The sequence below is a fragment of the Lepus europaeus genome, chromosome X (genome assembly GCF_033115175.1).
Source record: "Lepus europaeus isolate LE1 chromosome X, mLepTim1.pri, whole genome shotgun sequence".
NCBI lineage: Eukaryota > Metazoa > Chordata > Mammalia > Lagomorpha > Leporidae > Lepus > Lepus europaeus.
In genome coordinates, this window is record NC_084850.1 from 117,312,617 (window position 1) to 117,329,744 (window position 17,128).

Below are 17,128 nucleotides of genomic sequence, written 5' to 3' on the forward strand. Positions count from 1 at the left end.
TGAAAGAGAAGACAAATGACAGATTAATATTCTTAAAATGTCATGGAAAATAGTCGACTGTTAAATCTGTTTATGATAACAGGGTATATTTTTAAAATGAATTATTGTATCTTATTTTAATCATAGTCATAAATCCTAATTCTGAAATAATGATGTCCTTAAACAACTGGATCACCTTCAAGGTTTCCATGGTGATGAGTAGCCACAGAGTTGTAAACTAGCTATACAGTTTATGCCTGTGCAGAATCCACGTGGAAGCTAATACCCATTTCTAGTGATACTCACATGTGCTTTGTTACTTATTCCTTAATAACTGCCCTGAACCATTTCTATGCAATGTATTCACGGTGCTCGTTTGCCCTTGCTGTTTACAAAGCGGCTTTACAAAAGCCTGCAGAGCTTGCTGAAGCCTAGATAGTCCGCAGTGAGTGGTTGGGAAGGTAAGAAAGATGAGGTAGGACAATTAACATTTCCATGTCGTAGCAGAGGGCAGTGGAGTGCCCAGCAACCACTTCCCTTCCTTCCTGGTTTTGGGAAAAGAAGAATGGTGCCATGGGGCTGGGAAGCGAGCAGCCTCGGGGACTGCATTGCCTCGCTTGTCTTTCTCACCATCCTTAGCTAGTCCGATGTGGATGCAAGGGAAAATTTTACAAAATAAAGAAGGAGAATGCTTTGGAAGATGCAAGAGAGCATTTTCACCTCCAATTTTTTTTCCCTTATCAAATTAGATTATTTTAGGAATCGTCTCTTCTCTTTCTTCCTTTCCCTCTCTTGAAGATGGTTGGGATCTAAAAAAGGTAGCTTCTCTTCTCACTTTCACATATGTGACATAAGGAATGTGTTTGTTTGAGTTGGCTCAGGCTCTTATCTGAGCAGGAGGAGTATGCAACAAAGAATACAGTATTGTGAGAATAGGAGGAAATGTACTGCCTAGTATTTACATGTTGTACAGCCTTTGATCTAATCCATATTTTGTCTTTCCTTGGGGCTTCAGTTATCACTTGGGTAGTATCAGAAGGGATTTTTGGCGGGGGGGGGGGGTGGAGAAAAGATGGTCCAAGTAGTTAATTGCAGATGAATTATGTTAGCCACTCAGAAAATGTAAGTAAACTCTCATTTTAATTGAGAGTTCTTGTTGAAGTTTCTTTTGTCTTATGAGATTGCTTCCTCCTTATAATTTAAAAAAAAAATTGTTTCAGAAAACTTTTGTCCCCATGGTGGGTAGGGGCATGCAGTGCATCAATCTGTCTCTCCTGGAAGTTCTTTCAAATTCAAGTATTTGGTCTTCTAAAGACTGGAAATTTGCCAATACCTTCCTACTTCATTTGAAAGAGTTCCTCCTGGAGTTTCAGTAAGAGCTGAGTTTTTCTTCCCTCCTTCCATATGTTTATAGGAAAATCTTTCTGCCAAAACGTTTCAATACTGTAGGAGAGGCACCAGAGAAATCTGGAGATCGGAAGTTAATCACTTACCTTGTGGGACTAATGAACATTACATTCTGTTTCTAGCATTAAGACAATGTGGTAGGTGGCTTATTAAAGAGTGTTCTTGGGCAATTTGATATGAAGAAACACATGTGTGTATTTTTTTTTTCTTTATCAGGTACAGGAGTCTAAAGCACTTTAATTATGACATCTGCCAAAGCTGCTTTTTTTCTGGTCGAGTTGCTAAAGGCCATAAAATGCACTATCCCATGGTGGAATATTGCACTCCGGTAAGTTAGATGCATCCCGCACGTTAGAGCTGCTTCACCTGGCATGGACTGCAGCTTTGGACAGTCCTGCAGATCATGTGAAATGCTGTAATTTAGAAGTTCCCCAGGTACCTGCCACCTAAAGTGGCTCTGCATTCTAAGGTCTCGGATTTTCCCCATCCCTGGTACCAACAGCAATACCTGACACACGTGGAATTTGATAGGCACTCAATGAATTCCACTCTGTGAGTGACTAGGGTTTTCCTCTGCTGGAATGGGTCCTAGAAGACGTTTGCACAAGTGTTTTTGCACAGCCCTAGAGAGTGTGTGAGGAGGTCTTCTGACCGTATGGCATGTTGAGTGTCCGTGTGATGTGTGAGCTCCCGAAGCTTCATAACCTACCACTTTCAATCACCTTTTGTCTGTTTTATATCTCAACACTTTTCAGTGTCTGTTGTATACTAACGCCTGCCAACCGAATGCTTGATGTTTACCTTTGAATCTATTCTGTCTGCAATAGGAATTATTACCTTTATTCCAGTACAAGTAAGAGGTGGAGCCTTCTCAAATACCATTTCAGCAAAATGTTCAGTGGCTAGTCACACTTTGAAAAATCACTGGTGAAATGGCTAGGGCATAGACTTTGGGGTCAGACAGACTTGGGTAAAAATCGTATGTTCTGTCAACTCTAGATGCTGGCTTGTCAACGTATGATCCATTGGCCAGCAACACAGCTGTTACCTGGCAGCTTATTGGAACTGCAGAACCTTAGGCCCCGCTCCTGTCGTTCTCAATTAAAGCTTGCCGTTTAGCAAGATTTGCAGGTGGTTCCTGTACACATCAAAGGGTGGTGAGAAGTTCTGTTGGAGCATTTCTCTCATCATCACAATGAGCCTCCCTGGTATTTAATTATCTTTCTCAACTATTCTTCCTCTTAGACAGGGAGTCAGGGATGGAGAACATAGACATACTCGGTGGGTGAAACATGGTATCATTGCGGACTAAATCATTTTTAAAAGACCATAAAGTGTGGTAAAACTTCAGATCAGTTTTTGAACCTTCAGACCTCTATAACTTGGCATTTACTGGGCTTCCTGCTAACTTGTATACCTCATTTGTTCCTCACAACAACTTATTAAGAAACCACACTTTTCCCCATTTGCATTTGATTGGAGCATTGGAGAGGTAACTCACCCATGTTACTAAAAGCGAGGCCTGCTTCCAAAGTCCTTGCTCATCATCCCCACCCTCCATTACAGAACAAGTGCCATGAGGCAAAAAAAAAAGCTAGCATGGCCATTTGTTTTCAAAGCAGACTCTCCTAAAGCTCTTTTCACTGTGATTGCCTTTTCAGACTACATCAGGAGAAGATGTTCGCGATTTTGCCAAGGTACTAAAAAACAAATTTCGAACCAAAAGGTATTTTGCGAAGCATCCCCGAATGGGCTACCTGCCAGTGCAGACTGTCTTAGAGGGGGACAACATGGAAACGTGAGTAGTGGCTAAGGCCAGACAGACTCTCATTCGATGTATCTGAACTCCTCTCAGTTGAATACCCTCCTTCACTCCAAAATGCAAACAGTCTCTTCACTCTCTTTAAGATTACTTTAGCTGAAAGCAGAAGATCAAGCTGATGTTCCATTGCCATGTCCTCATGTCTTAACAATCACCTTTCCCTAAAGATAAACTCTCATCCTGAGGGCGGGGCCGGGGGGGGGTGCTTATTGCATTGATTGCTTTACAAGGCTTTTAAGAAATATGAGACTGTTTACAAATGAGTGACTCCCAATATTTCATTTTGAGTTTCTTCCCTCACAAATCAGTAGATGTGTGTCTTTTTGTATGGGTATCTGACTGGTCATTTCTAGTCACTGTTCTACTTGAGAGAAAATATAGTCACAGGCAGTTACCTCAAGTAAGTAGTCATGATTCTCATGATCAAACTGATGCTATCTTCACCTTTTTAAAGCTTTCTGCTCGTTTTTTCCCCATAACTCTGATGGCAGTCACACAACTGGATTTTTTTTTTCCCTTTTAATTCTCTTTCCACCTTTATTTGCCTGTTGCTTCCCATGGTTCACACTTAATTGGTTTGATTTGATTTGATTTGATTTATTTTGACCTTTCGGTAATTTTTTTGTGGCTGAGTTTGCTTGTGTCTCTCTTCACCACTTCATGTTTTTGTTTTGCAGTCCCGTTACTCTGATCAACTTCTGGCCGGTAGATTCTGCGTGAGTACTTTCGCTGAAGGGTGCTGCTACCGCCAACACATCTGCTCGCTTGATTTGTTTTTTCTTCTGTTCTTGTATTTTGTTTTAAAGACACATTGATTTCTCTTCTTTCATTTTTGATTCTTTTTCCTTCTCTTGCTAAGACTTTTTGAGTGCCATCTACTAGATCAGGAGAATCAGAATGGGCTCTTCAGGTCCTGCACCTGGTGAAATTCTAACCAGCAGAAAGCCTGGCCTGAGTCAAATGAATATCAAAGGAATTATTGGGGTTTTAGTTGCATGTCTGGGAGACGTGTTTATACATTTCTTCAGTATAAGCAAACAAGAGCCTCTTGGGTCTATGATAGCATTCTGTAACCATGTTTCTTGAGATTTCACGTGCTAGGACCTTCAGAAGGGTAATGGTTTATTTCTTGGGGCCTGTTATAAGTGGACTTTTGAAAAATCAGTATTTTTTTTAGGATATGATACTGAGTTGATTGAATAACTTGAGTGAGGTGTGTGGACTTTTTATCAGGTTATGCCATGCTATTTTACTAATCTATCTACATGGGCTTTTAAATTTTGAATTGAGCTCACTTTGCTTCCTCTGCAAAACTAACTATTCAGCTCATAAACAGTTACACATTTACACTAGGAGGCAAGTGTACTATAGGCTTTTTTAAAAATCACTATTGGTGTGTATGAATAATACTAATGTTAGTTAGCAACAGATTGACTTACTCATCTTACTCTTTTTAGGGCCTTTGATTTGTATCCTAGCAAACACAGTGTACCTGTTTTAAAGTTATATGTTGTATTTTATAATAAACGTTTAATATATTGAAGTATGCCTTATTAAAATACTTAAAGTCGGATGACTGTATATTATATATATGGGGAAATGACCAGTTTGTAAGAGAAAGTTATGTAAGAATTCAATTTATTTTTATTGGATCTTTTAAAAATTGTTCTACCATGTAATTTAATTTAAACTAGATCCTTTTTTTGAACCCTGTAGTGATAAATGTAAATGTTAATTCAGGTTTATTTTGAGGCTTTATTGGCCAAAAGAAAGTAGAACGCTTACCTTTTCTCTGCAAGAACTCTATTACTGTGTCCCTTCATTTTCAGACATGGTAGCTATACATAGTGAATTATCTAATTCCTTTAATCATCATGCTTAAACAATTTGGGAAGTAATTTAGACTCAAATATGTTCCCTGCCTATTAGGCATTGTTTTCCCTAGCCCAGGTAGTCCACTTGTTTATAGAAGTTAGAAGCTTTCATAAATAAGAAACTTAAAAACAATTGATATACTGTAGTCCTGAGCTTGATGGGGTCCTGATAAGTAATGGATTTGCTCTGTGTTGGAATAAATTTGACCAAGTAAGAAATCCAAAAGAAAAATATGCAAAAGAATAATTTTTTAAATGCACAGATAAAGGTAGCACAAAAGTGATAGAGTAACAGTTCCTTGAAAGAAGAAGCTACATAGAAGTTAATGAAAAAAAAAAAGTCATGAGAATCAGTTTCAAGTCACTTATTTAAAGTATAAGATGCTTGTCTCAAACTTTGAAATACCTACATGCTTTGTTAGAATACCGTCTCACCTGAAATACCCACTCCATTTTTGTTTTTAGAAAAAGCTTGTTAGATTGTTCAGAAGTAGTGGAAGATGCTGCTTTCGAGAAGGAGAAACCCAGCAAAGTCCCTGTTTTCTTTTTAATACCATTAATTTTCTTAAAGTCTTTACTCAAAAGATTATAACTAATGCATGCAATCTATTGTAAATCTGTCCTATTCAGGCAGACAGCCATGTCCTAACGTGTTTTATTTTGCAAGAAGTCTAGCTATCTGATGTTAACAAATCCTATGATGACGACAACATTTAATCCATTTAATATGGATCAGAGGACTTGAAAGTTTCCTGAGATACAGATCTTTTGTTTTTCCTACAATATGCTTATTTGCTTGTATTTGTCAACTATTTTTAAACTAAACCTACCAAAGGCCTTTTATATTGCATGTCCATAAGTAAGACCATCAAACACTGTTTTTTGAGCTATTCTGCTTAGAAAACTACAGGAATGAAAACTTATTAATGGAGTTTTCACAAAAGAGAAGATGATGGTGGGTGGAGTAGGTGATCATGGGTAGCAGGAAGTAATCCTTCTGGCTATCTGGTCTTGTATTTAGGACATGACGAGCACAAACAATATTATCACCTTCCTTTGGCCGTGGTTTTGAGGGCTTTGCACTTAGTTTTGTTTCTAGGCTAAGTGGTTTTGTCTTTTTGCCGATTCATGGTTTTTAAATGATTCTTCTCTGACCAGTTCTCCCGTTTGGCTCATTTACTACCTTAATAAGTGTCTCTTTTAGTGCATACGTTTTAAGATTTCTGGTTATTATGAGTTCCTGTGCTTATGCATGCTGTGATAGGTGCTATGTATATTAATAAGAAAAATAACATGAAATTATCCTTGAGGCTAAGAATTAAAGCTCTGAATTAAGATTTTCTATGTAAGATGGTATTCAAGTGTTTTAGATTTACATGCCTGCTTTTCTTGGTGTAGTTATGTTCTAAAGCCTCAAGTTTTCTTTCTTCTAAACACTAACAGGGTAGAAGCTATTAGAAGGAAAAAAAATATTTTCCTTAATGGTAGGCTTTTAGCTTATAAAAAATGCAAAGTCAGAAGACTGATCCTTTCTAGAAGATAGTGTATATAAGCCAAATAACCCAAGTATTAAATGAAATCTAGCCACAGCATTTTTTTCAAATAATGAATTATTTCTATATTTGAGAAAATTAGTATATTAACTCTCCAAAACTATACAGAAGAGTCTTTGGATCTGCCTGTTAACTTGGGTGATCATCCTTTTGATTCCTCCTAACAACTTAAATGTCTGTAATTCATTACAATTTGATTATCATTATGCTTGATCCAGATAACGTTGGTTTCACAAGTAAGACCTTTCTCTCTCAGGAAAGACTTACAGCTCTATAGTTACTTGCTGTGGTGTGTTGAGATTATCTTATGATAGTGTGTCTTCATTAAGAAATGGGAAATGGCAGCACATTTCTTATGTAAGCTTAGCTACAAGTAATGTTTTCTTTTTTTAATTGTAAGAAAAAACAAACATGCTTGCTACCGTTAAGACCAAGTCCTTGAATGCTACTTGGACAGTGGGCTAAAGCAAAGTCCTTATTGAATGCATTATGGTTGACTTGTGAGTTCATGCCTCTACGGAAGGGATTTCTGTCGGGAGAGAAATGGAAGAGACCTTTTGTCCTAGTCCAAAGAAAACAAAATGCACCAGGCCAAACTGGTTTTCAGAACAAATTATTTTTTAATCCCTAATGTTAATCCAGAGTATATTATAAAAACTTCAAGGATAATTAACGGATTGGATATGAAAGAATGAAACAGTGTTTACTAAACGTGTAGCCTGTGCAGCTAAGAAAAGGTAGGTTTTTAGATACAAAAAGCGTAGACGACTCATCCTAATTCTCTCCTCTTCCCATCTGTATTTTGGCACCATGGTATCCCTAAACAAGAACTAGTGCAGATAATTGTAACATGCTACTGAATGTGCAGATTCCTTTGTAAAACGTCACCATATAGTTTTGAGTCACTCTGTTTTGTTGTAAAAAGTCAGTGGGGACCTGCTGCTAAACTAGTAGCTGTATTCCCTCTTTACAAAATTACAGACCAAGAGAACTTGATATGTGGACCATTAAGAAGTCTTGGACCAGAGTAGCCTCTTTGAAATTAAAACTATCGACTGTTGATGTAGTAGGCAAACATCCAGTTTCCATTCATTAAAAAGGCAGTGAATAAATGGCACAGGTATAAACTGTTTACATTTTTAAACCACATAGTGCCTACACAATTTGAGAACTATAGCATATAAGAAATTACAAGGTAGCAGGACAAAATGCTCCATAGAAATCGTCTCTCCCAGCCTTTTTTGTAATCCAAACTTTGTAGAGAAATGTTTGGTCTCTCTTTATGGCTTTTCAGAAAAGCATAAGTATGAAAAATCACCTCTCAAACCTGAATTTAAAATACTTGATATCTAAGCTCCAGGAACAACCAAATGTGTACATTATCCATAGAATTAGAATCAAAGCATTCTAGACCATGTCTATTACAACTGTGTGGTGGGGTTTTCTTTTTCTCCATTAATGGATGGTATCTGTGACTAATCACATTTTCTGCCTTATAGGCCTGCCTCGTCCCCTCAACTTTCACACGATGATACTCATTCACGCATTGAACACTATGCTAGCAGGTATGAGACTAGTTGAATGCCAGGCCAATAATTGATTGAAATAACTAACCAAGGAAAGCTAACCTCTAATACTATTAAACAGATCTTTTCTGTCTTCCCCAATCTTGTCTGATTGCTACTAATCAGCTTGCCCTCTAACGTGCATGCCATTCCACTGCATGTTGTTTTTGGACACCAACAGGAACATGAGTCCAGAAAAATCTTTCCGAACCCTGGCCTTTAAACATTTCTGGTAGCCTTGTTATGCTTTGTATACTGAACACATTTACTAAATTGGCTTACAAATCACCTAACCTGCTTAGAAAACCACTAGACTAGACATTACTATATGAAGAAATGATACTGTGCTATGTGGAGACTATGAAAGCGTCGGCTTTCTGTTTGTGTGTTTATTTCACGTGATAGAATGTAAAGAAGAGAATAATTAATTTTCCTAATCCCTGGACCTTTCTATCCCAACTTCTTTATGTTTGACCGGATTTTTGTACCTAAAAGCTGAATTGCTAATTGTAAAGTATCTTATGCCTGTTAAATCTGTAAGAGTTTGGTTAACGTTTTTTAGTTTGAGAAAGACGTATTGTCTGAGGGGAAGGAGATCGTTAAAGGTAAAATTTGGTAGCAGAACATTCAGAGAGCTTACTGGGACTCTGTCCTTTATCAATATCTAACTGCTGGGCATGTCTACCAGTCACGGAAAGCATTCGCTATGAGAGTCTGCCATCAGGGGAAAGCATTCATTGTCTTCAAAGGCAAGGGGTAGCAGAAGGGACAGAGTGCATTTGTTGTTAGGGAAGCTTTTCTTGTGAAGACAATGACCTGTTCTCAAGGAAAGGAAGCTCAGTCTGTGGGCAAAACAACAAAATAAAAACCTCCTTTAGAACTTGTGTCATAAATGTAAGCTACTACCCAGCTGTGGTCTACCACACACTGTCTCGAATGGTTAAGCCAACACACACATCCTCTAATTTGAAGGATTCCTTTCTCCTCTTGCCATGATTTACCTTTTAGTTTTCAGGAATGTTCGATTAGGTCTTGAATAGATTCTAAGAAGTCATAAGTTTTAATGAGCTTTTACGTTTTTTATCAGGCTAGCAGAAATGGAAAACAGCAATGGATCTTATCTAAATGATAGCATCTCTCCTAATGAGAGCATGTAAGTATCCCATCTCTTTTTACAAAATGTTCCTGACAATGAAATTGCTTTGAGGGATTTAGAGGTAGGACAGCACAGGTTATAGGAATTAGCGTCATATTCATTTGATCTTTCAAGGAGCCATTCATTTACCTTTTTTCTTTAACTCTCAATAGGAATGAGCTCATCCAAGTTCTGGCATTAGTGCAGTAGCAAAAATAGTTTGCCTTATTCTCATTTAGACTTATTTAGCATCATATCATTACAGAATGCAGAATCCCAAATACTTACATTAAATTCTTAATCTTTGCTCAAACCTGCCAGATAATTAAAGGGATAGAATATTAATTTTGAAGTGATGGCTAAGTAGTTTTTTCTCCAGTCCTAGAGAAATGGGATCATGGTATAGCATTGCTCTTCCCATAGGATAGGTTACTTGGACATTGTCCTACAGAAATCCAAAGAAGTGGATTTTTGTGATGTAGCATCTTCACAAGGTTAATAAACTGAGGGAATCTTGCTAAGGGTTTCCAGAAGAGGAGATACAAATGCTGGTCTGTGTTTCTTAGTGAGGTGATAAGCCAGCCCTGTCCAACATTAAGGAAGGAGAGAGTGGTACTGAAAGTGACAGAGAACATAGCCCTGGTGGGGCAGCTGAAGGTTCTCTGTGGAGTAAGGGCAGTAGTCACAGTATGGAACACAGAGGAACATTTCCATGGACCAAGTAAGTGCTGACCAGGGCCTGGCATGGAGAAAGCAGATTATGAAGCAGATATGAAGGAAAACATAAGGATCTGCCAACTGAAATAATTTAGAGGGAAGGAATCTAGTCAAAGTACAGTGATGCTTTTAGCTTGGTAAGTTAGGGATGTCTCACCGTCTCGTCATGGAGAATATAGGCAAAGGGAAGAATGGAAAATTTATTGTATGTGGTTGGTTTGGCAACCCAAAGTCATGCTCAGATAAGAAAAGGGACTTTCTAAAGAATAGGCTAAAAGAAGAACTATCAAAGTGGCATTTAATTATAACTCGTTATTGAAGACCTGAGCATAGACCTTCTCATCTGGCACATAAAGGCAATCAAGGTAATAACACAAAATCAAGGCAACACTCGGGCATTCGTGCATGGCTTAGTTACTTGACACAAACGAAATAACGGCCTTTTCCTCAAACGTGTAACTGTGGTGCATTCTATTTTGTGGCTACAGGGAAAGTATTCATATTTAAAATACTATGGCCGGGAATCATGTGACCAAAGAACCAACCAGACGTAAATGGCTTGAATGATTTGGCTTCTTTGGCCCACAGATTTTGATATTAGAAGCTCTAGCACACTCGAATTCAGTTTGTGTCTAAGTGACGATGGCTGCCATTCATTAAAATTGCCTCAGAATAGTAAAAAAAAAAAAAAAGCTTCACTGCAACTAATGTTATAATGAAATGTGAGAAATTCTCACCATAAGATTACAATATGGGAAGAGGGAGAATAAATTAGATAGGTGGCAAAACTGCTTTTGTTTCATTTTTCAGCAAAGTTTAGCACATTCTGAGGACATAAAATCTGTTTTGACTTAGTGTACAATAGTAAAAATTATAGTATTTTTAGGAGTAGGTTTGGTGGATTTTCACTTCAATATTTATTTCTAATATCCCATAATTGTTTTTAGTCCACTTCTCACATCTCAACCAGTTATCTGGCTTGATGGACTAAGATAATTTAAAGCGGGAGAACTTTTGGCTGAATATGTGATTTTTTTCATCTTGAAGTAATTACAGAGAGGAGAATGTGAACGTTTCATCTGCACGATATGTAACCAGAAACAAAGAGCTTTGGCCTCTCATTAAGAACAGAATGAAGTTCTTAGAACTTCGAGGTAAACAGGCTTTTCGCAGCTTGGAGCCATGCATTCAGAAAGTAATTTCTCCAGTGTATTCAAGAGTTCCTACTTTCCCAGAAAGTTTGCAGCTGCCTCCCAAACTATAAGTCATTTTGCCTTCTTTTCTCCCCCAAGATTAGTCCTTAAAACCTGTTCTCTTTTAATCACTTACCTTAAGGGCCTTTGCCCGCCCCCTCATTTTTGTTTTTCTACCTAAACAGCAATTGAATGAAGCCATCATTTATCTGCAGTGTAATTATTGTTAGCATCCTGCTCCCATGACTTTCATAGGTTAAAAGTAGTTTCCTGAAGCAAGGTTTTAAGTACATTGCCTTCCACTTACAAAAATATTTACTCTGTTATTTTAAGGGCTGGAGTTTTTTTTCCTAGTTAGTATCAACAATAATGTGGGCTAATGAGCAGATTATCTTGACAGGTGTGGTAGCAAAAGCATTTTACAGCCGTTATTATGTCTTCTAATATTAACTATTGGCTAAACTGTCAACGTAGAGGCCCAGTGTTTCTGTAATTCTTTCATTTATCCATGTAAGTAGGTCAATCAGTTTCATTTGAAATTTTGAGCAAGAAACACTTTGAACTTTCATCAATAGAATGGTAGACCACAACCTGAACAGTATCAAAAGGTCTTCAGAAGTAGGAAAAAATGGTCTAATGATTTGTTAAGCACAAATAAATGTTTCTATTTTCAAATACACACCCGAGTCCCTGACCTTCAAAGCAAAATAAGGGGGGCAAAAAACCAAAACCTTTGATTTTATTTTCCAGAGATGATGAACATTTGTTAATCCAGCATTACTGCCAAAGTTTGAACCAGGACTCCCCCCTGAGCCAGCCTCGTAGTCCTGCCCAGATCTTGATTTCCTTAGAGAGTGAGGAAAGAGGGGAGCTAGAGAGAATCCTAGCAGATCTTGAGGAAGAAAACAGGTGAGTTTTCTTTCTAGCTTTGTCATTGGTATGCAGAGTGCATACACTTGCACACATAGAAAAGTGCCAGGAATCTTCGCTCAGCGTCACTGTATGTCTAACTGTTTTCTAAAATGATCTGTTTAGCTCCATTTGCAGATTCTCTTTTTGCTCTATGAAAGAAGAAAATGAATGCACTAGTACGATTAAGAATTCATATTTTAGGTATGAAGGAATTAACGCTGATGGTGGTATTTCATTTGTTGCATGTATTTCAGAGGCTTTGGTTTTATAATTGAGAAGAGAATTGAAGAACAAAGCAGGTTACTTAATTCAATGGTGATATGATTTTTATTTTTATTATGTGTTTAGCCATGTTAACTATCTCAGCCATTTAAGAAAATAGGTTCGTTGACTTGGTCATATTCAGGAACAGATTACTTCATCTGATTTTTCATCATCAAATGCAGAATTCATTACTTATGTTCACCGTCATAGCAGACTAGTGAGATAATTCTGATTGTCAGCCATGACCTGTCAAAGATGTTCACATAAAAGTAGCCGAAACTGCAGAAGAGGGAAAAGGCTACAGAAAATTCACAAAGGCCGCAGAGAGGACAAAAATGTAAAAAGCTGGGGTGTTGTGTGGTATCAGGAGAATGCAAATCATTGGAGTTTTGCTTTTGTATCCCTCTGATTACATCTCAGGCCTCTTGTTTAAGACAGCCTTGGCGCAGGATCACTTCTCACAGTGTGCCTTCTTCAGACACATGCCACTGGGCAAGTCTTTAAGGGAGAAATTGCTCAAATTGCATCTCTTTGGTGTAGCCCAAGGCACCAGGTTCCCTTAATCAAGGCAACACAATGTGCTGAGAACCGGTACCCTCAGGGAGAGTGTCGAGAGTGTCGCCTCCAGATGAAAAAGCAAACTGCCATTCATCCAGTCCTTTATGCTGCCACCGCCTGCCTTCTTACTCTTCACACATCTGACCTATGACCATGGTTCTGTATCTGGTTGGCTTCCCATTCGTCTCTCTCCCACCCCTCCGATAGGAGTCCTCCACACTAACTCCAGTCACACGTCTTTCAGACCAAGACCCGTTGTGGCACTCTGCCATCATTGTATTTCTGCGTTTAGGAAAAAGCAGAAAGGAAAGAAAATCTTGCCTCTCAGCTGGACATTCAAAACCTTCCCCAAATTTGTCTTGACCTGCTCTTTCAGCTTCATCTACTTTTGTACTCCCTGTGTTCTGGCGATGCTGTAGGGCCTTGTATTTCTGAATACCTCGTGCTCTCACCCACTTTCTGGGCCAAGTTCAAACTTGCTTCTCAGCTTAGCTGCTAACCCCCAACCCTCACTGCCATATCTGACAAGAGTCCTACCCATCCCCCATGGCCTTGCTCAGAGTAACTTTCCCTGTGCAATCCCAATCCCCCTAGTTGCCTATAGCTGGGACTTATCTGTCTTTTCCCTGTAGTCCCAGAACTCCTTGACAGTTTTTGCCTTTTTATCAGTTACTGCCAGTGTCTTCCCCTAATGAGATAGTGAGTGCCTTTGGGGCAATGGCTGGCTTAATCTTATCTTCAAGTCCCCTATACTACATAGCACAGTATGAATATTCTATGGGATTGTGGGACATGTTGGACAAAAACTTGAGCATATAGCAGGGATATCATAAGAGTATCATCCAGGAGGTCATATTGAACATTTTGTTTTGTTTTAATAGTCACTATTTGGGGCCTCATATGTAAGATTGTTTGGAAATGAAGACTGTGGTAGATGAAACATTCTCCTTGATTTTACTGAGAGTAATCATTATATCCATTTATGTTGAATCTGTCATCGTTGTAGGAGTCAAGGTCAAATAGGAAGAGAAAGTTGCGATTGACATTGTAAATGGAATTCGATGTGAATTTGTAGGGAATAATGTATGTTTTTGTAATATATGATGATTGCCACCGTGTAATAGCTCATTGGTCAAGAGCTCTATCAGTTTTGTTGTTAGCACATTCTCCCTCCATACCATGGCAACTAGGTCAAAGAGAGTTGATAAAAAGTTCTGATAACTATCCTTGATATATCATCTTATTCTTTTCAGAGCACTGTAATGTATTTTAGGTCATTTAATCTTCCCAGAAGCTCTGTGGAGGAGAGGTAGCCTCCTTTCTGTGAATGAGAAAATGCAGTCTCAGTGAATGAGCCCGCCCATTTTTCACAGCCAGCCAGCAGTGGAACTCCATTCACATCCAGATTTTTTTCTGACTTAAAATAGCCTCCTCTGCCTTGAACCGGGGAATAAAAAGGAGCCATTCTGTGTAAATGTTACTTACACAGGACTGTGGCGTATTCCACGCAATGTGTCTTAGCGTGAGGGAATATTTCGTGAGGACTAAATGTCCCTGAGTAAAGCAATCTATCTGCTTGTGGTAGAGTGATAACCACTTGACGCTGAATGATACCCGAGAATGGGATGATTTGTCCTCTGAAAGAAAGAAAAAGTTTACTTGGGGATTACTTAAAGACCTAAAAATGAGGAATCTGGTGTTGATGCAAGTCTTTCTAAAAGTTACCTTGACCTTCAAGGAAAGGTAAAGGGGCTGGCGTTACGGTGCAGTGGATGAAAGCTGCCACTTGCAATGCAGGTGTCCCACATTAGAGCACTGATCTGAGTGGCAGGTGCTCCACTTGGATCCAGCGCCCTGCTATTTCACCCGGGAAGGCAGCGGACTAGAGGCTAAGGGCTTGGGCCCCTGCTACCCACGTGCGAGACCTGGTAGGTATTCCTGGCTCCTGGTTTTGGCCTGGACCAGCCCTGACCGTGACGAGCATTTGGGGAGGAACCTAGTGAATGGAAGATTTCTCTCTGTCTCTCCCTCTGTCACTCTGCCTTTCAAATAAATAAATCTTTTTAAAAGGAGAGAAAAGGTCAGCATGGGCGTCCTTTTCATCTTCACTCAGTCGCATTTTCACCTCCTGCTGAAAGCCACAGAAATGTGTGCAGAGTTCAGCCCCTGAAAACAGCCTGTGTGATGCTCTTCTGTCATCTCGAAGTCCTTCCCAGGCAGCTTGAGCGTTGTACCTTTGTCTTTGTGACCTTTGAATTCCATGTTGCTGAAGGAGCCTTAATTGGCCATTTCTTGTCCGTCCTCTGAGAAATCCAGGAAATCATTAGATGCCCTCCCTGTGCGCCTGCCAAGCTGGCTGTTTCCCAAGTCAGTATTGGGTTACATCAGTGAGGGATACGAGCATACTCCGAGAGAAAATGGGAAAGGATATTTAAAATTGAGATTATCTCAAGGTTTCTGGATGTGAACTTGGCAGATCTATGTGTGTTTTGTATTCCTTTTATTCTGCAGTTATGACTTACCTACAGCTAAGAGGTAGCAAAGGACAGAGGTTTGGAGACCCATTCCTGACTAGATATGTTACTGAATTTTGCTAAGTATTCTTTTTTTTTTTAAAGATTTATTGATTTTACTAGAAAGGTAGAGGCAGAGAAAGAGATCATTCATCGCCTGGTTCACTTCCCAAGTAGCCACAATGGCTGGAGTTGGGCCAGGCTGAAGCCAGGAGCCAGGAGTTTCTTCCGAGTCTCCCATTGTGGGTAGCAGGGGACCAAGCACTTGGGCCATCTTCTGCTGCTTTCCCAGGCACATAAGCAGGGAGCTAGATTAGAAATGGAGCAGGCAGGGATCAAACCGATGCCCATAGGGGACGCTGGTACTGTAGGCATTAACTTACTCCACTATTTCACAGCGTAGAATACATCACACCTCTCCATGATCGCATTGGAAAACTGAAGTTGGCTCTTTGAGAGGGATCTCTGGGGTATCTTATCTCTGACTTTAGAATTGCATTTTCCTGAATTGCTGCAGTAAATATTGGAATAGATTAATAACTGAATTTACATGAAGCTGAATTTATTTCAATCATAACGCAAGAAAAGCTTTTCAAAGACTTTTTTTTCTGCTCACTTTTCAAAATACTTCCTTTTTCTAAATTGCCTTGATTAGCCCCAAGCATTGCTTTGTCATAAGTTTAGAATATGAAAAATTAATTTTCCAAATCTCAGGCACCATGTTTCTTCCCCACTGTTTTTTTTTTTTCCTGATTCTAGATTTATGCCACAAAGATAAGGCTAATGCTCTGGGCAGAGGAGAAATATGACTAGATTTTCCTGATAGTGTCTCTAATAAGTTTGGGTGACTAGCTACATTTTACTTCTGCATAATGCTCCTATCTCTCCCTCATTACCACAGATAATTCAGAGGTACGTGAACTTGGTGGGGACAAACCGGATGCTGAGAATCTTTCTCATTGTGTATCCTTAGCATTGTAAACTCAAGGTTTATTTTTTTTTCTTGCATGGGTTAAAGCCTGCAGTCTTTTGACTTTGTTTGAATCCTAAAGTTTTATTCTCTGCACTGCTAAATGAACCAGGACTTGCTCTGCAATTCAAGGTATGATCTTGGCAATAAAAAGGTAGCCTTTATGAGAGACAAAGACTCATTGTCATTCTACTACTCACATAGCACACTCATTAGATTGTTTCCAAATTTAAAAGGCAGGCAAACACTAACCCGATTCGCCATGAACTCAAGTTAATTAAGGCTGTTAGTAGATGTTATATAACAACAGGAACTCTGGATTCTCAGTACCTGTGCAGTACCATTCATATGTTTTATTGTTGGGCAGTTACACTGTGCAGTCTAAATTGGAGTTTGCTCTTGCTACTGCTCCTTTAAATTCCTCCAATGGTTATGCAAGATGATTAATATTATAATCAATCAAAGATTATAATATTGATTAGTATAATCAATTCTAAAAAGTGGACAGGAGGCTATGCAGAGGTTATATGCAAACAGCATGCCAGTTAATATAAGACGCTTGAGCATGCCAGATTTTGGTATTACCTGGAGATTCCAGAACCAGTCATCTATGGATACCCAGGGACCGCTCTATAAACAACAGTGTCAGAGCGAGGAGTAGCACGG

The 17,128-nt window shown here is 39.0% G+C and overlaps 1 protein-coding gene across 13 annotated transcripts in view; it reads left to right on the plus strand.

The window, feature by feature from the left end:
* Nucleotides 1-17,128, plus strand: part of DMD (dystrophin) — a 2,142,101-nt gene that overhangs the window by 2,079,126 nt on the left and 45,847 nt on the right. For 10 of the 13 annotated variants that reach the window (XM_062183372.1, XM_062183379.1, XM_062183377.1 and 7 more), the window contains 6 exons: nucleotides 1,603-1,714; nucleotides 3,048-3,184; nucleotides 3,886-3,924; nucleotides 8,135-8,200; nucleotides 9,288-9,353; nucleotides 11,996-12,154. In XM_062183372.1, the coding sequence (XP_062039356.1) occupies nucleotides 1,603-1,714; nucleotides 3,048-3,184; nucleotides 3,886-3,924; nucleotides 8,135-8,200; nucleotides 9,288-9,353; nucleotides 11,996-12,154 (579 nt within the window). The remainder of the gene's footprint in view (nucleotides 1-1,602; nucleotides 1,715-3,047; nucleotides 3,185-3,885; nucleotides 3,925-8,134; nucleotides 8,201-9,287; nucleotides 9,354-11,995; nucleotides 12,155-17,128) is intronic. The other 3 variants (XM_062183374.1, XM_062183380.1, XM_062183382.1) reach the window with 1 other exon arrangement.